At 61.1% G+C, this 22,124-nt stretch overlaps 1 protein-coding gene across 2 annotated transcripts in view; it reads left to right on the top strand.

Annotated features, from left to right (window-relative positions):
- Positions 1-21,303, top strand: part of MLLT1 (MLLT1 super elongation complex subunit) — a 67,926-nt gene extending 46,623 nt beyond the window's left edge. Inside the window, exons 5-12 of one of the 2 annotated variants that reach the window (XM_053898470.1) lie at positions 2,993-3,118; positions 7,038-7,592; positions 13,053-13,140; positions 15,316-15,424; positions 17,511-17,610; positions 17,980-18,051; positions 18,256-18,327; positions 18,543-21,303. In XM_053898470.1, coding sequence (XP_053754445.1) covers positions 2,993-3,118; positions 7,038-7,592; positions 13,053-13,140; positions 15,316-15,424; positions 17,511-17,610; positions 17,980-18,051; positions 18,256-18,327; positions 18,543-18,671 — 1,251 coding nt within the window. In that variant the 3' untranslated portion in view covers positions 18,672-21,303. The remainder of the gene's footprint in view (positions 1-2,992; positions 3,119-7,037; positions 7,593-13,052; positions 13,141-15,315; positions 15,425-17,510; positions 17,611-17,979; positions 18,052-18,255; positions 18,328-18,542) is intronic. The other variant, XM_053898471.1, reaches the window with a different exon arrangement.
- Positions 21,304-22,124: the final 821 nt, after the last annotated feature.

The raw sequence follows: 22,124 nt of genomic DNA, 5'->3' as shown, positions 1-22,124 counted from the left end.
AGGAGTGGGCGTGAGGCCAGTCTGTCAGCGTGGCGAGGCGTGGGAGCCAGCTGTTAACCGGATTGGCAAGGCTGTGCCGGGGCTGCGTCATCGGGGGGGAACAGCAGTGGCTCTCCGTGGGGTTCCCTGATGATGCGCGTGGCCTGGCAGTTTTGTCCTAGTGAAGCCAGACAAGTGGCAGCTCTCCAAGCCTGGGCCTCTTAGTGAGTGCGCGTGTGGCGGCCGAGCGCCGGGAGCACAGTGCAGAGCCGGAGGAGGGGTGCCTGAGGAGGAGGAGGAGGGGTGGGTGCTCGGCTGTAGGCTGGACTGTGTGTGCCGTGTGGCCGAAGGAGGGCCAGGCCAAGGACACGGGACATCCCAGAGCCACGTTTTAGTGACCCAGAATCACTGAGCATTTGCCTGGCTGCCGGCAGGGAGGATTCGGGTCAGGAGGCCCACCTGCCCAGTGCACACAGGGAGTTAGGGCTGAGCTGCTGCTTTCGGCCTCTGAAGCGGTCCTTCGTTATTTATTCAGTTGGGTCTTCTGTAAGCTTTATTTAAAAAAAAAAAGAAGGGAATCAGTTATTCATTGCAGAAAATTTGACTAAGTTCTATCGTGTTCCTACTAACAGATGAGCCTATGATTATAGTCTAGCATGTGCTGGCTGATGGGAACAAACAGGCAGGCCTTGGAAGCAGTCTGCAGAGACATTTGTCCTGAACTTCGCCTGGGAGTTCTGGAAGGGGGAGGGGGTGCCTGGGTCAACAGTCTCCCCCAGCCCTGCTCGTCCACCTTCTTTCTGCTGCCAAACGTTTCCCCAAGCCCTTGCCACCCAGGGGTCCCACAGACAGCATTTCTGTGGGAGACAGACACGCAGGTCACATCCCACGGGCCTCCCAGAGCTCCAGGACCAAGGGGCCGTCCCCCTCCGTCCCCTGAGTAAGGAGCTTTTCTTTGCTAAGAAGAGATGAAGGTTCAGTGTGCATCACCAAAACATATAAAACTGGAGGGCGGAGGCGGCGGCAGGGGGAGAGGTTGGGAGCGCAGGTCTGGCTGGCCGTTTGGGAAGAAGGGCCGGTCCTGGAGGGAGGAGGGAGAGCGAGGCCCGCGTGCCACAGCACGGTGGTTTCTGCCAGGGGCTCTTCCCCCTTGTGGGGGCTGCCCAGAGAGCCGGTGGGCTGGTCAGGAACCTTCTCACCCTTGGGAGGCTGTGGGCTTCTGGGGCTTGCCCTGGGCTGACGGCAAAGCAGTGATCTCTGGTCTTAGGAGCAGCCTGGGACTCTTGGGGTCCTCGTGTGCTCTCCTGGAGTTGAGCGTCCCCAGTGGGGCCGGCATCTGCCGTCTTGCGGCAGATGACCGCAGACCCGCCCAGTCGTGGGTCGATGAGACCGGCCTTCCGTGCTGCCCCCCCACCGCGGTCACCGGAACTGATTACCGGCCTGAGCGCCAGGCCCCTCCTCGGCGGGGACCCGACGGCCAGAGGCCAGCCTTGAGGAGGCGGCCGCCCGTCCCCTCGGCACTGGGTCTCATCCGGTGCCCCGTCGGCAGTTGAGCTGCGCAGAAAGGAGCTCCTTCTGCGGCCGAGGGTCTGTATTTCCACCGGGTGTGCTGGGTCCTCGTGAAGCGCCGCGGCGGAGGAGGAAGCAGATCTGCCAGTTCGCTTTGCCTGTTTTCAAAGTGCTGTTACAGAGCAGAGGGACAGGAGCCGCGTCAGGCCAGGAGGTGAACCTGAAGGGAGAGAAGGGACCTGAACACGAGGGAGAGGGAGGAAACGAGAGTGAAGGAGCCCAGACCCGCGTGTGCTCCTGGCTCAGGGCGTCAGTCGCCTTTCTCTCTCACACGCGTCCTCGCGAGCCCGAGACCCGGGCTACTCAGCTGGGCTCTGGGCACCGTGGGTCATAGTGTTGCGGTCGGCCAGGCTCTGAGGAGGAGCTCAGGCCTCGGGCTGGGCTGCCTCGGGGTCGGGGGGCTGTGGGAGGGGATCACCCCGTGTTCTCTGACACCAGCCTCCTCAGAGGAGAGGTTTGGCTCAGGGAATCTGTCCCAGGCGTCCAAGTTATTAATGGTGCTCGTGATACTGAGCTGAATGCTTTTTCCCCCCTTGCTTCATGATTATTTTTTTTAATGTGTGCTGCGTTCTTCTGTTCTGTCTCGTCGCTCTCTGGGAGGCTGCCTCTGAGTGTCTGGCTGCTAGCAGTGTTAAGTTGCAGTGTGTCAGTATTTGGACAACTTGCCCCCAAGCCTTCTCTCCTTCAGCAGGTGCGGCAGGAGCCCGGGATCCCGGGAGCACCTTCTGGCAGGACTCCAGGCCCTTCCTCCTCGCAGTTGGCTAACAGAGTGGGGCACTCGCTGCCCTCCCCCGCAGGCTCGTGCTGCGCCCACCCCCGTGCGGTTCTCTCCTGCCTCTGCCTCCCATGCTGCCAGTTCAGTCACCTTCTACCTGCTTGACCGTGGAGGAGGGCTCGTCTCCCCACCCCCACCCCCCACCCCCCACCCCCCACCCCGGAAACGCGGGACCCTGTGAAGTCCCCCGTACGCACGCCCATCAGAAGTTGCTCTCTCTGCCGCGCGGCTGCCCAGTGTGCGTATCTGGCTGGCCTCTCGCCTTTCCAAACCATGCTTCTGGTCCTTCTAAACCGCAGCGTGCCGGTCAGCTTGGGCCACGGTTGCCTTCTCGTGCTTCTCGGCACACTCCGCCGGTCTTCTGGCCTCGCCCTCTGTCCACCGCGCTCGGGGCTCTCCTCCCAGAGGCCACGCGGCCACACCTGGGCCCAGCCATCCTGGGACCCCAGCTTCTCTTCACTCGCCACCTTGAGCCCGCTTTGCTCCGACCACTCAGCACCCAGCCTCTCGCGGAGGAAACGCCTTTGATTCTTTTGGACAAGTGACGCTCAGTTCCCCCTTGCCCTTGTCCCAGAAGGCAGCTCCCCCAGCCTCTGGCCGGACTCCTGCAGGCACACTTCCTCTTGCCTCCTTGCTCACTGATAACATCTGTCTCTTCTTTATCACTAGGTGATGGTAATGCCCGAAGGAGCAGAAACGGTGTCCAGGCCCAGCCCCGACTACCCCATGTTACCCACAATTCCACTCTCTGCCTTCTCTGACCCCAAGAAGACCAAACCGTCCCACGGCTCCAAGGTTAGTGAGGCGGAAGGCCCAGTCACATGGGAGCACTGGGGCCCAGTGGTGGGTCCTGGGCTCAGGGCGCCCCCTCTGCAGAGCTGGGCCTTCTGTTCCCAGACTTGCTCCCTTGGCATCTTCCTCTTAGAGCTCTTCGCTCCGCCTGGCGGCTCCCTGCCACTCAGGAGGGTCGGTCCCTGCTGGATTGCACGAGCAGCTGAGAAATTGTAGGCTCTTCACCCTCTTCCTTTCAAGGCCAGAGAGCCTCTGCCCCGTCCTCACTGCTGCCACTGCGTCAGCGGGCCTTAGGGCTCCCTCCTAAGACAGGGCCCTGAGAGTCTTGCACGGCTGGGGCCCATGGACGCAGTATTTCTGCCACAGCCTTGACTGCCCAACTCCCGGGCCTCCTGAGCGTGGCCGGGACACCCCATCCGCCAGGGCTGGGTGCCCCCCCGACCCCCGGCCTGGGCTGTTCCAGGCTTCGCTTCTTTCTTTGGGAACAGCTCTCAGCACAGAAGGCTTATTTGGGGGAAGCGCCCGGTGGGACGATGTGGTGAGAAGGCTCATTTTTCCCCGAGAAGGAATGTTTTTGTCCTCTTGTCTCAGTCCTGTTGGGCGGGTGGCACTCTGCCTTCCTGTGACTTCTCTCTGAACTGTTCAGGACTGGTCACTGGAGCTCTTCAGATGGTGTCCTGATGTCCATATAAACTCATGAGCGTGCGTCCTGTTCCCTTGCAGCCGCCCACACAGTCCCGTGTCCCGGAGGCCAAGCTCATCTGGCTCTCAGGGTGGCTGCTTATCCTCCCGTCTCCGACCCCACAAGCTTATCTATTTCTCATCTTTGCGTGTTTCTTGATTCATTCACCTGTTGGGTGTTGTGGACCTGGGGCACCCCAGGCGGGACAGGTTGAACTCTCAGGCCGTCTTCCAGCTTTACTCTTCAGCAACACTGGAGGAGAGCCACATCGCCCAGGCAGGGTCTTTCTGGCACTTTCCACAAGGTCAGTGGGTGTCTGATATCCCCGGATTTGTCTGACTTAAGTTCTCCAGATGTGTGTGGTCAGAGTCCAGGTATGGAGTGTGGCTCTTGGGATCTTCCCCATGCTGGCCTCCTGGGCCTGTCCTTCCCTGAACCACATGGAGGTTAAATGGAAGGAAGATGCTTGCTAGAGATCTTGGTGGTTTCTATCTCAGCCATCTACGGTTTTTCGGGACTTTCTGCAGAACAGAAAGAGTAGGAGTTGCTATCTCTTCTGTACGTGTCATCTGCGAGCCACCCAAAACGTCTCAAAGAAATGCCCCCCCCCCCCCCCCGGGTGGTAAGGACACCCTGGTGGCCGGCAAGACTGCATCTGTGGCTGCTCGCAGCATCTGTCGCCAGCGTCTTTGAGATTCCTGGGAGCAAGCCCCCGAGCCAGAAGAGTGTATCTGCCAGGTCCGGGAGGCTGGGGCAGGCAGGATTCCGTCCCCCTCCCTGCCCCAGGGTCTCTCTCCGGCCCCCCAGGCAGCGTGACTTAGGAGGCGCCTGCACGGGTTTCTCAGGCAGCGAACGGCAGGTTCTTCTCTGCTGACGGTCCTCAAAGAAACCCTTCCGCTTCTGAGCCGTCAGTCCCTCTCGGCTCTCCTTGGACGGCACCACCTGTGCGCCAGCCGCTTCCTCCAGCTGAGCACCTTCCTTTGGGCACCCACATTGGTTCTCTGGCAGCCTGGAGCCAGAAGGTCTGATTGGCCAGGCCACCTGCGCCAGGCAGAGGGGCCAGGAGGGAAGGGCTATGTCCTTGCAGGGCCTTGACCATGGGAGCCCCGGGCCTGGGGGCCGGTGGCGAGTCTGGCTGCCACAGCCCTCGGTAGATCAGTCCCTGATGGTTCTGTCCCAGAGGGTGCAGTGGTGGTCGGGGACTGGAGGCTCCCACCCCGGTAATGGTTGGCCCCGTTGGCCCCTCTTCCTGAACTGTACTCTCGTAGCTCCAGGGGCACCCTGCTTCTCTGTCTGATGTCAGCCACTTGGCTTGGTTGACTTTTCTCTAAAACTTGGTTCTTAGGCACTTCTGGGTCATTAACGCTTTGAGAATACGACTGGGAGGAGTCCTTATCCCTGGGAATATCTACCTTATGCTCACGTCAGCGTGTGATTTCAGAGGGCTCGCGGTCTGGGAGCCCCGGGCAGACCCTGGTGAGGAGCTGCAGCTCCGAAGGCCGTTGCTGCTTGTGCAGGCCCTGGGCAGCCGTGGAGGCTCGCTTGGCCCTAGGACTCGGCGGGTAGGGGGCATGGTAGGAACTGCATTGGAGGCATTGGCCGGCGTGCCTCTTGGTGCTTGGACCCATTCCTGCGACCTAAGTGGGCACACGGATGCTGCGAGAAGAGGCCGGAATTACACGTGGAATTTGCTTCTGGCCTCCTTCCTCAGGAGACCAGCTTGCTGGGGAGTGGAGCCCCATTCTGCAAGCCAGTCCCCAGGGGGGCTGCCCCCTTAGACCGTGTGCTGGGGACTCGTGGCGTGAGCATCCCTTCCCCTGGCCCCAGTGATAAAGAGCTGGGGCCAGGGCACCCAGCGATGTTTCTCCAGGGAGGCGGCGGTGAGCCTCGGCCATGTGGGGCTGTCCCCGAACCCTTGGCACTGACATGGGGTATGGATTTGCAAGAAGACGGCGACCGGAGTGGATCAGAGGTGTTCAGGGCTGCACTGTCTGTCCCTGGGTCCCTTTGCCAGGAAAGCTCCATGGTGGGCTGTGAGGGCAACAGGGGCCTTGCTGCTGGGCCTTTTCTTGCTTTGCCTACCCTCCTCGACATGCTCCAGTCTGTCCTCTCGGCGCTTGGGGTGAGCTGCCTCAGAGGAGCCCCTACCTTCGTGGTGCGGGTCACCCTCCGGTCTGGCTCTCTTGGCTTCCTGGTGAGCTTTGTCTCGAGAGCCTCTGGGCCCGGCTGTGTACCTGGCCTGCCGAGTGGGGCCAGAGCCCTTGGCAGCCAAGCACGGCAGGCACCTGTCCGGTTTACCTGGACATACGGGGTGACGACGGGGTGTCGATAGAAAGGAGGTCCAAATGAGGCGTCAGATGGGGCTCCCACCTGCAGGGTGTGCCAGCCGCATAGGGGTGGGTGGCAGTGGCTGCAGCCCCCCTTGGTTGAGTGCTTGCTGCCTGCCAGGCCCTGCACCACTACCCAGTGAGGTAGGTGGTCCTGCCCTTGTTTGGAGATAGCACAGGCACGCAGGGGCCTTCCCAGCAGCCTGGGCGCAGGGCCCCTCTCTGCCTCTGTCTCCACCAGGAGCTCCGTGACCTGCCTGGCCAGCACTAGCTTCTGGGCTCCACCCTCAACCCTCCGAATTCCCAAGGTGGAGACCCAAGAATCGTGTGTGTTTTAGAAATGCTGCCCAGGCGGCTTTGATCGCGAGAGGGCGAGGGGTCTAAGGAGCTGTTTCTGCACAGCACCTGGGAGCCCAGCAGGTGCTCAGTAAATGCTGGCTGTGGGGACCAAAGAAGAGCTGTGCTGGGCGTGCACTGGGACCAGGTGGTGGGGGGGCCCGCCTGCCGGTGCCCCTCAGCTCCCCCACCCCCCTGCGCCGCACGCAGCCTCTGCTCCCCCGGGCCAGCGGGAAGCAGCGAGTTTGGAGCGGGAGTGGGTACGTGTGGCCTGCCTGTCTCGTGTCTGACTCACCGTGTGCTCTTCTTGAATCCCTCAGGGAATATGTCAGTTCAATTCAGAGGGGCATCTTAGCCTGCAGTCGCCCGGGACCTGCTGACACTTCCCAGTAGTTTAAAGGGACAGCTCCATTTAAAACTCTCACCTGCTGCCTTACTTTTTCGCTTTATGGAAGATTTTCTCTAGCTGAGTCTGAATCAGGTGGATTATACTTTGTAGGGGTCGGGGGAGGCGGAGCAGGGCGACCCTGAGATGCCACTTGACCGTGTCTCTCCCCCTCCTGCCCCGGCATTTCAGGACGCCAGCAGGGACAGCAGCAAGGCCTGCAAGACCCATAAGACGGCCAAGGAGCACCGGGAGCGGCCACGGAAGGACTCCGAGGGCAAGGCCCCCTCCAAGGAGCCGGAGCGCGAGCAGGCCAGGAGCACCAAGGACGCCACGCGGAAGCCAGGCGAAGGCCGGCCGCCCAAGGAAGAGAAGGCCCCGCCGGCCAAGGCCGCTTTCAAGGAACCCAAGATGGCCCTGAAGGAGACCAAACTGGAGAGCATGTCCCCCAAGGGCGGGCCCCCGCCCCCACCCCCGCCCAAGTCTTCCAGCAAGCGGCCGGCTGCCGCCGACTCACCCAAGCCCAGCGCCAAAAAGCAGAAGAAGAGTAGCTCCAAGGGGTCCAGGAGCGCCCCCAGCACCTCGCCCCGCACCTCGTCTTCCTCCTTCTCGGACAAAAAGCCAGCCAAGGACAAGGGCAGCGGCAAAGGGGAGAAAGTCAAGGCCGAGAGCGAGCCCAGGGAGATCAAAAAACCCCCGGAGGTGGAGGAGTCCAACTCGGAGGATGAGGCGTCCTTCAAGACGGAGGTGAGGCGGCCCTTCCCCCACCGGCCCCCTTGCCTTGTCCTTTCTCTCCTGGCTCTGAGCCGTTCGGGGCCTTGTTGGCCCAAAGGTTAGACGAGGAGGCTGGCGTCTGGGGTCCCCCATTTGCTCTCTGTAGCTTCGGGCAAACCTGCACACCTTGCTAAGCCTCAGTCTCTCCTTCTGTTGGGAAACTCTGGACACAGGGCTTAGGGGAAGACGGTTCTGGTCGAGCATGATAGTTTTGTCCTTGAGTTCACGGCTGTCTTCCTTGGGCAGCCCCCTGCACGGGCCAGGGTCCCGGTGGCCGATCGCGTGTCACCGTTGCCCCTTTCCTGGCCGCTGCTGGGTCAGTGCCATCGGGGACTCCCTCCCGGTGCCAGTGGGGTGTCCCTGAGCGTCTTCGTCCCGCTCTTTGGCCATCGAGCCTCGGTGGGTTCCGAGGCCTCCCCATACCTCCCACCACCCCCTCCTGTGCACACAGTTTGGATGTTTTCTAAGCACTGGCTGGAGCCCCTCTCTGGGAGCTAGGTCCTGGCACCGTGGGAGGCTCGGGACTCCTGCCACGTCAGCGTTTCTAGGCGGTTCTTAAGGTCACCATCAGAGATGGCTTGAGCCACAAAGCAGCCAGTAGGCAGACTGTTGCCTGCAGAGCCAGACCTCACCGGGGTCTCGGGTGGCAGCCCCGTCTCCGAGTGCTGTTTGGCTCAAGGGGTCAGAGAACAGGTGCTTGGATGGATGGCAGGGGTGGGGGGGCTGAGTATCACCAGCTCCAGCCCACAGTGCCCTTTTGTGTTTCTTTTTTTTTTTTTCCTTTCCTTTTCTTTTTTTTTCTTTTCTCTCTTTCTTTCTCTTTCTTTCTTTCTTTCTTTCTTTCTTTCTTTCTTTCTTTCTTTCTCTTCCTTCCTTCCTTCCTTTTTCTTTCTCTTTTTTTTCTTTGTTTCTTTCTTTGTTTCTTTGTTTCTTTTTCTTTCTTCCTTCCTTCCTTCCTTTCTCTTTTTCTTTGTTTCTTTGTTTCTTTCTTTTTTTCTTTTCTTTCTTTCTCTTCCTTTCTTTCTTTCTTTTTCCTTCTTCCTTCCTTCCTTTCTCTTTCTTTCTTTCTTTCTTTCTTTCTTTCTTTCTTTCTTTCTTTCTTTCTCTTTCTTCCTTCCTTTCTCTTTCTCTCTCTTTCTTTTTCTTTCTTCCTTCCTTCCTTTGTCTTTCTTTCTCTTTTTCTTTCTTTCTTTCTTTCTTTCTTTCTTTCCTTTTTTTTCTTTCTTTCTTTTTCTTCCTTCCTTTCTTTCTTTCTTTCTTTTTTTCTTTCCTTGTTTCTTTCTCTTTCTTTCTTCCTTCCTTTCTTTTTCTTTTTTTCTTTCTTTCTTTCTTTCTTTCTTTCTTTCTTTCTTTTTCTTTCTTTCTTTCGTTTTCTTTCTTTTCTTTCTTTCTTTCTTGTTTCTTTTTCTTTCTTCCTTCCTTCCTTCCTTCCTTTCTTTTTCTTTCTTTCTTTCTTTCTTTCTTTCTTTCTTTCTCTTCTTTCTTTCTTTCTTTCTTTCTTTCTTTCTTTCTTTCTTTCTTTTCTTTCTTTCCTTCCTTCCTTCCTTCCTTCCTTCCTTCCTTCCTTCCTTCCTTCCTTCCTTCCTTTCTGAAATTTATTGTCAAATTGGTTTCCACACCACCCAGGGCTCATCCCAACAGGTGCCCTCCTTAATGCCCATCACCCACCCTCCCCTCCCTCCCACCCCCCATCAACCCTCCGTTTATTCTCAGTTTTCAAGAGTCTCTTATGCTTTGGCTCCCTCCCTCTCTAACCTTTTTGTTTTGTTTTCCTTCCCCTCCCCCATGGTCTTCTGTTAAGTTTCTCAGGATCCACATAAGAGTAAAAACAATATGGTGTCTATCTTTCCCTGTATGACTTATTTCACTTAGCATAATACTCTCCAGTTCCATCCACATTGCTACAAAAGGCCAAATTTCATTCTTTCTCATTGCCACGTAGTATTCTATTGTGTATATAAACCACGATTTTTTTTATCAGTTCATCAGTTGATGGACTTTTAGGCTCTTTCCATAATTTGGCTATTGTTGAAAGTGCTGCTATAAACATTGGGGTACAAGTGCCCCTATGCATCAGCACTCCTGTGTCCCTTGGGTCAATTCCTAGCAGTGTTGTTGCTGGGTCATAGGGTAGATCTATTTTTAATCTTTTGAGGAACCTCCACACTGTCCCTTTTGTGTTTATGAATCCCCATTCACTCTCAGGAGCAGAAGGCTTGCCTTCCAGTGTGGCTTTTCAGAGCGCCACAGGGACTCTGACAGTGGCTCCCAGAGACGAAGCCATGGGTGGATGGTGTCAGCAGCACCGATGTCTTGAGCGTGTGGCTTCCAGGGGCAGAGGCTGTGGAGGCGATGATTGAGCCTGTGGGTAACAGTGCGTCCCACCAGCTTAGGGACACACACACACACACACACACACACAGGACTGGCAGTGCCGTGTGCCCAGCACTTGTCACACCCAGAAGGCACTGTCCCTCTTTTCTACCCCAGGCGCTTTTAAGCGAGGCCGTTCTGCACCCGGGGCTGGCGGACCTGCATTGGGAAGAGGCGGGGGCCTCCCCCGGCACCCCACCTGAGCTGCATGGTGTGTCCTGCCCCAGTGACCACACTGCCATCCTGGTGTGGTCGTCGTGAGCACCTGGGGGCTTCTGCTCAGAGTGGGCTGGCTGGACGCCCAGAGTGGCCCTGGGCTGTGTATCCTGGGAGACTTCTGAATGACAAGGCTTAGCCACTTGAGGTCCACGTAGGCGTGAGACCCAGCCACCAACAGGATGCCGGATCGTGACTGGCTGCCATTGGACAACCCTGGGGTCTCAGTGAGGCACAGATGTCTGGTGGAGGCGGCGAGATAGCCTTCCAGACTCGGGCCTCCTGGGCCTCTCTCGACTGTCTCAGGCCATCGACCCTGGAGTCCACATGGGACGCCACCACCGGAAAGCTCTGACCAGTGTGTGGACCCTGAGTCGCCTCTCCCCTTAGCCCTCAGAGGTAGCTGGGCAGCTCCTTGTCTGAGTCCCTGGGCCGAGCCCCTCAGCTCCTCCAGCGGCTTTTCTGTGGTCTCTTTGGTCCATGGGGTTCCTGAGCCAGTGGCTCCCATCCAGTCACGGCCCAGGAGGCCCTCTGTCCTCCCTCTGGACACTCCGTGTGGCCTGAGCACCAGGACGCTTTGCAGCGCTCACAGTGACCTCCTGTGCACTTCTGACCCACACCTGCTCTGGGCTGTCTTAGCTGAAACCATTTCTGGGCTCCCTTTCCCTGCCCTCTGGGCTAGCGTGGGAGGAAGAGGGACAGGTCCTTCTGAGAAGCACGTCCGACTGCTCGGCAGGGACACCACCAGCGCTCGCCTGTTCTGACGCAGGGTCCAGGCTGGCCTCTTGGGGGCTCCCCGTATCCAGAGTCTGCCGACCTGTCTCCCCACCGGGCGCTGCCGCCACCCCTGGTCTAGCACGTGGCCCTGCTGTTCTGTGCCCACCCCACAGCCCCTGCTGCTCTCACGTCCCTGGCCCAGTCCTGCCCGAGGCCTGTGCCCCAGAGGTCCGTTGGCACAGTTGGCGTTGACCTTCATGTGCTAGCATCCGGCACACACACACCTGTACACACTGAGCAGAGGCCGGCACACTCGCTCTTTCACAGATCGGGAAACTGAGGCTTAAAACTGGGGATGCTGGTGACAAAGCTGGGGTCAGAATGCAGCACCCCTGGGCTAGAATAAGAACTCAGGGGTCTATATGCTGGAGGCGCCTTGCGGCTCCAGGCCCAGCTGGGCCCCTTGCTGGGGGTCGTGGGGTCATGCTGGTCTGGATGGCCCCTCTTCAGTGGTCAGTGCTTGATGGCAGTCCAGGCCAGGTTTCCCCAGGGAGGGCTTCCCAGAGAACATCGTTGGCCAGTGTGAAGGTGGGTGAGTAGGGGACATCAGTAGGGGTGCGTCGGGAAGGTGGGAGTGGGTTCTGGAAGACTGTGGTAAACCCTGGAGGACTCACTCCTTTAACTCATCAGGTGCAAAGTATTCTGTCCCTGGGGCAGCCTGGATCACTCATGGGTCTGTAGAGGAGGAGACTTGTGCCTTCCTAGGGCCCCTTGCATGGGCTGGGGCCCGCTCCTGGTCCACAGACCATCTAGAGGGGCTGTCCTCTGCCCCAACAGGTCAGGGGCTCTTCTGGGCTCTTCTCTCCCGAGACACCTGCGCAGATGCCGCTGGGTGCCTCTGCCTGTCTCCCGGCCCCCTCCCTCCTCTTGACAAGGGGAGGTGCTTGATCCCAGGTGCTGAAGCTGTCATTTCCTTCAGAGGATCCTGAGGCCAGAGGGCTGGATAGCCCGTCCCGAGGACAGCCTTGCTGGTCTCAGGCAGCACCCCCCCCATGCATTGGGGGCACTCTGGGCCAAGGCAGACCTTCTGAGCTCTAGACTATGCTCTTATGCCCTTTGGGGCCTGTGCGCCCTGGCCCACGCTTACCACGCTGCCCCTTTGGAGTAGCTTGTTGGCAGAAAGCAAGGGCCTGGGAACAGACGCTGCCCCTGTTCTGGCTCAGCACTCTGTGTGGCACGGCCGGAGGCCCCTGCCACGAGCATGCATGCGTCTGAAGCAAATGGTCCCTATCCAGGTCCCTGTCCACCAAGAGAGGCGCAACCCCCAGGCATCTTAACCACCCCCCCACCTCCCATCCTATCTGCCATCTAGTGTCCTCTTGTGGCTTTTACTGCCCCCTGGTGGCTGAGTGTGGGGTGGCTGGCTGCAAAAAGGAAAGAGGAAGAAGGGTTGTGACTGGCCGGCTCTGCGCGTGACAGGCCACCGTGTCCTCACCTGCTGGTCATGTGCACACATGCTCGTCATGACCTCAGGTGCCCGGTGGATGACAGCACGTGGCAGGAAGACGCCTTTTGATCATGCGTCAGCCTTGGGATGGGCTGTGAGGAACGGGCAGGATGAGAAGGGGGTCTCTGCACCCACCTTTCTTGTCCAGACCCTTCAGCCGTGCCCTGTGGCGGCACCAGCACCGCCCACACCAGCTGGGGCATGCTGTCACCAGAGGAGGGCCCACAAACAGAGGAGCGCCCCCTGCCCTGCATCAACGGCTTGTCTGGTTCCTTGTCCCCCTGCCCGGGCAGGTGTCATCTGGAGCTTCTCCTGGAACTGCTCGAGATGTCAAGTCCCTCAGTGGGAAAGGAAAAGTCCTGCGTTGCATTTTGAATGCTAACCGGCGTCCCGGGGCTGAGGGGGGAGCCAGGAGCTGGGCCATCCATGGAGCCCAGCTCGTGTGTGCCTTAGGCAGGGGGTGCCGGGGTCTGGCGCCTCGGCGAGCTTTGGAGTGGGGGTCTGGGCCGAGACTCGGTGAAGGCCAGAGGCGTTCGTCGCCTGCTCGTTCCCCTCGGACTGAAAGAGTCTCCTTGTCTCCTCTCCCGCTGTCCCGCCCGTCCCTGTTGTCGCGCGTGAAGTCTGCCCAGTCGAGCCCGTCCAACTCCAGCTCCAGCTCTGACTCCAGCTCCGACTCGGATTTCGAGCCGTCTCAGAACCACAGTCAAGGTGCGTGGTGCACGAGGAAGGGAATCTTCCTGTGCAAAGGCAGCTGCCGCCCACCTGGAGCCAGGGGGGCGCTGGGTCTGGACTGAATCCGAGGGGTTCGCGACGGTCTCCTCCACGTGACCGACTCACATGGGGGCTCATCCCTGCCTGAGCATCGGCATGCCCGTGTCTCAACGCTGCTACCCCTGCCATGAAAGTTCACTGACAGCTTCCTGGGAGCGGGGATGGTGGGAAAGGGTGGGGGAGCCCTACACCTGGGCTGCCCTTGCCCTGGACTGTTCCAGGAATGGCCCCCGGAGACCCGCAGACCTGGGTTTTTGGAAGCTCAGGGGATCCATATGAAAGAACAAAACAGAAGCAGGTCCCCTGACCACCAGCCAGGTGTGAGATGTGGCCCTTTCTGGTGGTCTTTCGTCTTTGGGGTCAGTCTCCGGGGCCCGCGGGTCTGCCCAGCTGTGTGACAAAGGCTTGGAGCCTTGCTGATGAGGTGCTGCTGCTGGTGGGCCTCTGGAGGAGGGTCCCTTTCCCTCCCTCCCTCCCTCCCTTCCTTCCTTCCTTCCTTCGAGCTGCCCATCCCAGATAGACCACTGTTTCCTCTGCCCCCCCCATCCCCATCCTCCCCCTCCCCCATCCCTGTCCTCACACCACCCCTGCCCTAGTCCTCACCCCATCCTCCCCCTCCCCCTCCCCATACTCACCCCACCCCTGCTCCAGTTTTCACCCCCATCCTCCCACTCCCCATCCCTATCTTCACCTCACCCCTGCCCCAGTCTTCACCACCATCCCCACCCCTTCCCCCATCCTCACCCCACCCCTGCCCCAGTCCTCACCCCCATCTTCACCCCCCCATCCCTGTCCGCACCCCACCCCTGCCCCAGTCTTCACCCCCACCCCTCCCCCATCCCTATCCTCACCCCACCCCTGCCCCAATCCTCACCCCTCCCCATCCCTGTCCTCACCCCACCCCTGCCCCAGTCTTCACCCCCATCCTTACCCTACCCCTGCTCTCATTCTCTCCCCCACCCCAGCAAAGCTCTCCGTGGATGGGGCAGGATAGGTTCTGCTCTTGCTGCATAATTTGGCTGATACTCAGGCTCAGACCCCAGCAGTCTGCATTTCTGTCTTCCCTCATGCCTTCGGGGAGGCTTGGTGGAAGAGGGCATAAGGCCCACTTGGCTGCCCCAGAGCAGGGAGGGCCTTCCTTGGGTGCAGGGTGGGTCTCGGGGCCCCAGCCCACACACAGGGTGCTGAGGTGAGGGCAGCAAGGGGCCCACCCTCAAACTGGAGCCATTACTTCTGGTGAACTGGGCCAAGATTTTCCTGCCCCCACAGCCTAGAATCCTTTTTTCAAGGGTTGGGGAGAGCTGGGGAGTGGATCGTGGGGGGGGTGGGGTAGGGTATGGCCTGCCTGGAATTCAGACTTGCAGTCGCTGAGGGGAATGGGGGATGGGATGCTCAAAGCCCACACTCGCTCCAAGGGTTCTTATCTATGGGGAAGGGAGGGGGAACCTGCCCGAGCGGGATCATGTGACCAAGGTAATTGAGGGCTTTGTGTCCCTCTGTTGCCTTGGTAACAGGAATATAAACCAAGATGCCGTCTGTAGGGGACTGGAACTGTGGGCCTCTGGAGAGAGGAGCGGACGGTTGGCCCAGAGCAGCGGAGGGGGTTGCCGAGGGGCTGGGCAGGCCGGCGTAGGGGCGCGGGCTGCCCGGGAGGGTTCTGTGCCCCCGGCTCTGGCTGCCTTGCCCTCCCAGGCCGGGGCTGGCTTGCCGTGACTCCGGGCAGAGGCTGTGCTCCCCACACCCGGAGCAGAGGAGGGCTGCCCCTCAGCCTGGGCGATGGAGGGGCCCTGCAGTCCCGCTGCAGGCCAGGGGCCAGAGGCCTGCGAGCAGGGCCAGGGGCCAGAAGCCTGCGAGCAGGGCCAGGAAGGTAGGGGGTGGGGAGCCAGGGGGTCCCTCAGGAAGGGGGTGGCCACGGGGGTAGCTCTTGGAGGCGGGTGGCAGACCTCAGGTGGCCAGAGGGACCTCCGAGGCAGGTTTGTGTGGTTGTGTTTGGGGGTCACGGTTTCGAGAAGGGCCGCGTGGTCCCGGGCATGCAGGGGAACCTGTGGAGTGCAGGCAGAGCCCTGATCCTGCTTCTGTCCCCTTGCCTGCCTCCCCTGCTGCCCTCCCCAGGCCCCCTGCGCTCCATGGTGGAGGACCTGCAGTCGGAGGAATCCGACGAAGACGACTCTTCGTCGGGCGAGGAGGCCTCTGGGAAGACCAATGCTGGGAGGGACTCCAGGTGCCTGGGCCCTCGGGGAGCGAGCAGGGCGGGTGAGGGGGCGAGGAGGCGGGGCCGGGCTGAGCGTGTCCCCGGAGCACCCCACCCGAGGCACCCCCGGGGGCTGCGTGCTCTCTCAGTTCCACCAAGCTGCGGCTCCTGAGGTGCCTGCTGGGCAGGGAGGGCAGGGAGGGCAGGGAGGGAGGTCCGGTCACCAGCTGAGAGGGGAGTGAGGCAGCGCACAGCAGCCTGACGGCCGGTTCAGGGTGTAGGGGGAGGCTCGTTCCTCTGCTTTCGGGCCAGGGGGCCGCTTCCCCCTCACCCTTCTGCCCCTGCGTGGCCCGGGGTGAGGGCGGCCCGGAAACCGTCCTGGGACCGGCACACACCCCAGCGTGGGGAGCTGCTGTGGCTGCCTGCTGGCTCAGGGAGGGTGACATCTGTCCTTTCCTCAGAGCGGGGTGAGCTGAGGCTCCTCCTTTGGGCGCCCCCGGACCCTTGGAGCGGGCCCACCTCAGGGATGGCTGTGTGTTCTTAGCCTGCAGCCCAGAGCAAATGCCGGCCTCGGCGCCAGGCCTGCAGAACGGGCAGACCCGGGAGCCAGCGGCCCTGTCTTGATATAGTCCCTCCTGCCTGGGAGGCCAAGACCTCGCGACCTCAGTGGCTCATCTTTCAGATGGGCTGGGCATTGGGTCTGCACCCAGCGGGCTCAGGGACGCCCAACGGGTGCTTGCCGTGGCGCTGTTAGTCATGCCGGTTAAGCCCGCCGCCCAGAGTTGCGTCCGAGAGAGTCCTTAAACGGGCTCTTGCGTTTGCCGGCACCCTCCAGGTAAGGGAAACTGGGGCGCGGGCCGGGGGGATGACGGGAATGACCGCCCGGTGTGCTGGCAGTGCGCGGCACTGGGAGCGGGATGCTGAGAGCTCTAACACGTGTCAGTCCGGTCCTGAGGGGCTCCTGGCACAGCACGGGGACCGGATGTGCAGAAGGGCCTTTAGTGTCCTTTTCAGGGGCTTCCTGGGGCTCCAGGGAAGGGGTCACGCTGGCACTGTGGCTGCTTGGGGTGAGCTGACACAGCCCCACCTTATTCCCTCTGCTTTCTTGGGAGGTGCTACCTGGTGGGCCCGCAGGCATGGGGGACACTACAGTGCCACCTGGGCAACGAGGAGACCTCCCGCCGGCCTGTTCCCACCCCCCCCTCCCCGCCCACGGCAGACCTGCAGCTGCAGGAGTCTGGGAGAGAGCAGGCCCTGGGCCCCCCGAGAACAGCAGGGCCCTGGGGGCTGGTGCTTCTTGTGGGAGAAGCCCCTCTGAGGACAGGACAGCCGTGACCTTGGAGGAGTGAGGCCAGAGCCTCCAGGGCCAAGGTTCTGGCCACCGTGTACCCGGGTACTTCGTGCGCTGCGTTCTGTGGGGAGGCCTGTTTCAGGCAGAAGGAGAAAGCAGCAGGTGGATGTGCCACGTGGTAGATGTTGGCAGGCCTGGGGGACTCCTCCTGACTATGGCAAGGCCGGGGTGTCCCCAGGGACTGGGGGTCCCGGACGGAGACTCTTCCCACGGATGAGTTCCCTCCACACCTGCTCACTATGCTTCGAGAGACTCTGGAGAGGGCTAAAGGCGACGGACGGGCCGACATATTTTGTGTGAAGAGATGTAGTGAGAGAGACGGGGCTGTAGGTTCATGCGTGCTGGGGATTGTGACCCCGAGCCGCCACACCCTTCCCCTGAGACAGCCTGAATGCTTATTCCCGGGCACAGGGTGCCTGACGTCCCTGCCAGAAGCCTGCCGTCCAGAGGGGGTCAGCTCAGGTGGGAGCCGAGGTTTCACCCTGGGCAGATTGCCGCAGGTGGCTCTGCCTGCAGGGTCACCAGCAGCAGAGCTGAGCTCAGGAGTGAGACCGGCAGACCGACACTGGGCTGTGTGCTGGCCCTGGAGCCCCACGTAGCCCCTCAGAGTGCCAGCGTGCTGCTCTGGGGCTCTGTGCCGAGTGAGGCTGGTCTCCTGGGGTCTAGCGGAGCGCCGAACCAAGAACGAAGGGCAGGATCCGGGAGCGCAGGTCCCCAGAGCAGCAGGTGGTGGGGGCCTGACAGGGTGCTGTGTCCTGTGTTCAGGTTGAGCTTCAGTGACAGTGAAAGTGACAACAGTGCCGACTCCTGCCTGCCCAGCCGGGAGCCCCCTCCCTCCAAGAAGCCACCCCCACCCAACAGCAAGGTAAGCTGGGGGATGCCCAGGTGGCCCCCACTCAGAGGAGGAGGAGGAGGAGGAGGAGGTGGTCTGTTGGGCGAGCAGGTCTCTGCTTCAGCCCTCATGTCCTGGAGGCAGGGCTGCGGGATGTGGACTGTAGTCTCCAAGGAATGGAGACTGAGGGTGGGGGCAGAGGGAGGCTTGGTTCCCCCCAGACCCCAGAGATCTATCTGTTGCCCATGGTTGGCTGCCTTTAGAGTCAGGGTCAGAAGGAGGAGGACAGGAGCCAGCCCCAGGTTCCAGGCAGGCTCTGGAGGGGGGTGGGAGAGCCTCCAGCGGGCTGGGGGAGGAGGTGAGTGAGGGCAAGAGCTCAGCAGATCTGGGTTTGCCCTGCAGGCGTCAGGCCGGAGGAGCCCAGAGTCCTGCAGCAAGCCCGAGAAGATCCTCAAGAGGGGCACCTACGACAAGGTGGACGTCTGGGGCCCGGCAGGTGGTGGGAGGGAAGTTCTGGGCCCCCGGAGCTGGACAGACTCCTCTGGCCTGTGCCCTGTCCCAGCCTCACCCAGGGGTGCCTGAGGCCTTCCTCTTTCCCGTGCCCTGGGCCCAGATGGGTGGGACTGTGGGCGGGGTGGGGCTGTGGCCACCGGCTGAGCGCCCCTCCGTCACCCCCAGGCCTACACGGATGAGCTGGTGGAGCTGCACCGGAGGCTGATGGCCCTGAGGGAGCGCAACGTGCTGCAACAGGTGCGGGGACCCCCCCCCCCCCCCGCCGTGGTTCTCTCAGATGCGTCTGGGGCAGGGGGTGCCCTGGAGGCGTGCATGCTGCGGGACATTGGGACATTCCCGGGGAGCCCTTCTCCTCCTCTTCTCCCTCAGAGCCTGACAGGGGGCGGGGTGAGGGGTGAGGGCCACCCCAGCCTCCTGCTCTCTTAAGCCGCCTGCCCTGCCCCATCTTCCAGATCGTAAACCTGATTGAGGAGACCGGCCACTTCAACGTCACCAACACCACCTTCGACTTTGATCTCTTCTCCCTGGACGAGACTACCGTGCGTAAGCTGCAGAGCTACCTGGAGGCCGTGGCCACATGACCCTGGGCCGGGTGCCGGGCCCTCTTCACCGGGGGCCCCTGGAGGCCACGCCCAGGCCCCGCCTTCCTTCTTCTCTCTCGACTCACCCACCCGCAGCACTGCCTTAGTGACCGCCCTGTCCTCGGCCCGCACGGCCAGCTGCACTTTCCTCGTCGGCTCCCGGACCCCCCTCCCCACCACCGGATCGGGAGCCCTGAGGCTGAGGGGGGGCAGGCCGGCGCCGCTGCTCCCCAACACTCAGGGGCCGTCACCTGGGCCCCCCTCGGAAAGCAGCTTGTGTTGAAGGCAGCACCAGGCCTCACTTCAGGAGGGGAGGAAACGTGGCCCGCGGTGGGGGCCCCGCTCCGCCGCAGGACACATGGCATGGTTTCGCTGCCCTGGCCTCTCTGAGCAGCCGGGGCACTGCCTCCGGCCTCCCCCAACGGTTCCCACACACCCACCGTGCCCCAGGGCCGCGCCAGGCCGGGTGCAGTCCCCCGCGGGCTCTCACTGTGCTGGGACTCTGTCTGTACAGTTCTCTCTCTAGTGTATGTGTATGCACTGTAGGTACCAGAGCGGTTTCCGGGTGTGCGTTTCCGTGGCAGCAGTGCACGTGGGGGGTGGGGGGTGAGTACGGCGGGACTTTTAGGTTAAGACGTTCCCACTGGTCTTGTCGCGGGGCCGGAGGCCCAGCTGGAGCGGCGCCTCTAAGAGGCGAGGGGAGGACTAGCCCTTCGCGGCTCCAAGGATGTCTCGTCCTCCCGTGGCCCGGAGGACCCAGCCGAGGGCCGGCGAACACTACGACGGGGCAGCGGGGCCTCGGCACCCAGGGGCCTCCGCGCACTTGGCGCCTGGTCAGACCGGCGGCCGCCTCCAGGAGCAGACCTCCTGGCCTCCACCAGCCACGGGCCATGTCGTGTGTTGCCCCCCACGGCTCGTCTTCTTCCTCCTTCCATGGGTCCTCTTCCTCCTTTCTGTCGTTGGAGTCTTCGAACTTTGAAAAAATGAGCTTTTGCCAAATAAGACGAGATAGTTTGTGGAGTTTTTTGAGGAGCGTCAGGACTTAGAGCCAGCCCCTCGAGCCAGGGCCCAGCCGGCAGCAGGCCCTCCCGGGCACCCCTCTCTTGGTTCGGGCCTGGCCGTCCCACCCCTTCGAGTCAACGCCAGTCCAGAGACCTGACTCCTCGCATGCCTGAGACTCTCCGAGGGCCAAGCTGGCTCCCCACCCTCTCAGCCAGAATGCCCTCATGGGGTTAGCCCACCCTGGGTGGGGCTCCTGGGGGCTGGGGTCCTGTTTGCTCAGCCTCTCATCCCCCAGTGCCCCCGCCCTGACTTGTGTGGGGGGAAAGGACCAGGGCCCCGAGGTGGGCTCACCCTCTCTCCCCAGCCCACCCTCAGAGGGCCTCTCCTCCCTGCCTGTTGGGAGCTCCGATGCGGGGAGTGCCAAGCTCCCCTTCCCTGTGGGTACCGACTAGTGTGTCCCCGATTCCGTCTGTCAGGCAGACCCTAAACACTCCCTGGGGAGACCTGCCTCCAAGGTTTCCCCAAATTTCAGCCTCCCTGGTGAAATCCCCAGAACTTGCCGGGAAGGCCCGAGAACTTTCAGAGGAAACCGCCACGACTCCTCGCCATCTGCTCTGATTCTCTCCTGACCCCACTGCCTTGAGGTATTAGGAAGAGGGCGGGCCTGTGTGGCAGGCTCCGTGCCGTCACGGTCCCCTTCCCCAGGCAGGCCAACAATACTCCAAAGTGGGGCACCTCTCTTCTCTGGAAACTCTAAGACAGTGGACAGAAGGAACTAGCCTGACGTGGGCTACGTGAAAGGCAGCAGCTGCCCGGCCCTCTGCACAGAGGCTGCTGGGGGCCGTGGCCGGGAGCCTGAGCCCCAGGGCGCCAGGCCTTCCCCTTCCGGAGCATCTCCTGGGAAGGGCCACAGGCCCTCCCGGGCTCCACACCGGACTCGGGCAGCGTTCTTGTCTGGAGCCGGGCTGTCCCCAGGAAGCAGCTGGAGGAAGGCCGGGCTTCGGCCTGCCCTCAGTAGCAGCAGCGTCTGGCCCCTCCTGCTGTTTCTGGGACCTTCAGAAGCACCAACCCGTTTCTCAGTTACCTCCTCTGGCCAGAAGGCCCCAGTGCTGTCCCCCAGAGCTGCTCTGGGTCCAGTGCTGGCCCCGTGATCACCTGATGGACGTGCCAGGCAACCAGGGCCTTGACCGCAGCCTTCCCAGCTGCCCCCCTCCCCGGCCCACCCCCAGCTGCCCGGCAGCTGGGCCCACAAGGGCTCTGGGGACGCTTCCATAGGAAGGGGCCGGCACTTTGTGACTGCCGCGTGTTTAGTGTTAAGTCCCCTGCCCCCAGTGCAAATCCCTGTGTTTTGCTATCTCCTGAACAAAACGTAAACCGACACCTGAAAGCAAAAGGTATCGAATACCTTTCTTACCCATAAGGGTTTTTACAAAGAATGTGTCTCACTAGGAACTAGGACACGCATCGGCCTGAGACCAACTCCTGGATAAAAGGAATAAAGGAGAATCGTGTTTGTAATAAGTCACAGGATTGTTTCTGTCCTGAATTTTAAACTTTTTGTTAAATTGTGAAATTATGGAGGAGTTTTATAGAAAAAAAAAAGTGAAATAAAGTCAGATGGGAAAGCAGACTTGCGCGCAGAGCCTTATGCGTCCGCTTCATTCCCCCTGGTACAACCGGGAAGAGGACAGAGGGCTGGCATCCAGCCTGGGCGGCAGGAGCGGGGATGGGGGAGGGGGGCGGTGAGCAAGGTTAGCATCCTGGAGGGACAGTCGGAACTACTGGAAATCCAAGAGGGGAATGGCGGTGGAAAATGTGGCCTCGGGTCCGGCTTTTGACGTGTGTTCTTTTCCTTGGGGGAAGGGGCACGGTTGGGGTTGAAAGACAAGCCTGACTTCACAGGATGGGAGGATGGGTGGACAGCTAGGTGATAGAGGGTGAGATAGGTAGAAAAATGTGGGTAAAGACCACCTCTGCTGAGAGCTGGGGTGCCTGTCTGCTGGTTTGCCCACGGTGGGCTTTGCCTAGGGCCCCGTGTGGCAGAGCTGAGTGAGCCCCGAGGAGACTGAGCTCTTGCGGGGTCCCACGTAAGCAGCCCGGCCACTGTGAAAGTTCCACCCCGCTCTCGGCAGGTGCGAGGGAGACGGCTGGCCATACCGGAACCTCAGGAGCCTTTCTTCTTGGCAGTAGCCAAAATTTCTACTTCCAGCATCAGGGCAATGGCCTCCCCTGCCCTATCTTTCCTATCGGAGAAAGGTGCTGCGAGTCTTCTGGGACAGTTTCTGATCAGAGCTCCCGAAGCAGGATCTGGAGTGGCTCCCACGGCTCCCAGCCCCCACGACGCAGTGAAGGACGACTTGGGGGTGAGAATGCAGCAGGGCTTGCCACGGGCCAGGCGTCGCAAGCACTGGGTGGTGTGGGTGCTGCTGACAGAGTCCCCACGGGCAGGTG

This window comes from Panthera pardus, unplaced genomic scaffold (assembly GCF_024362965.1).
Source record: "Panthera pardus isolate Hobbes unplaced genomic scaffold, ASM2436296v1 HiC_scaffold_8, whole genome shotgun sequence".
Classification (NCBI taxonomy): Eukaryota; Metazoa; Chordata; class Mammalia; order Carnivora; family Felidae; genus Panthera; species Panthera pardus.
The sequence above is the reverse complement of the archived record's forward strand: the minus strand, read 5'-3'. Positions and strand labels throughout refer to the sequence as shown.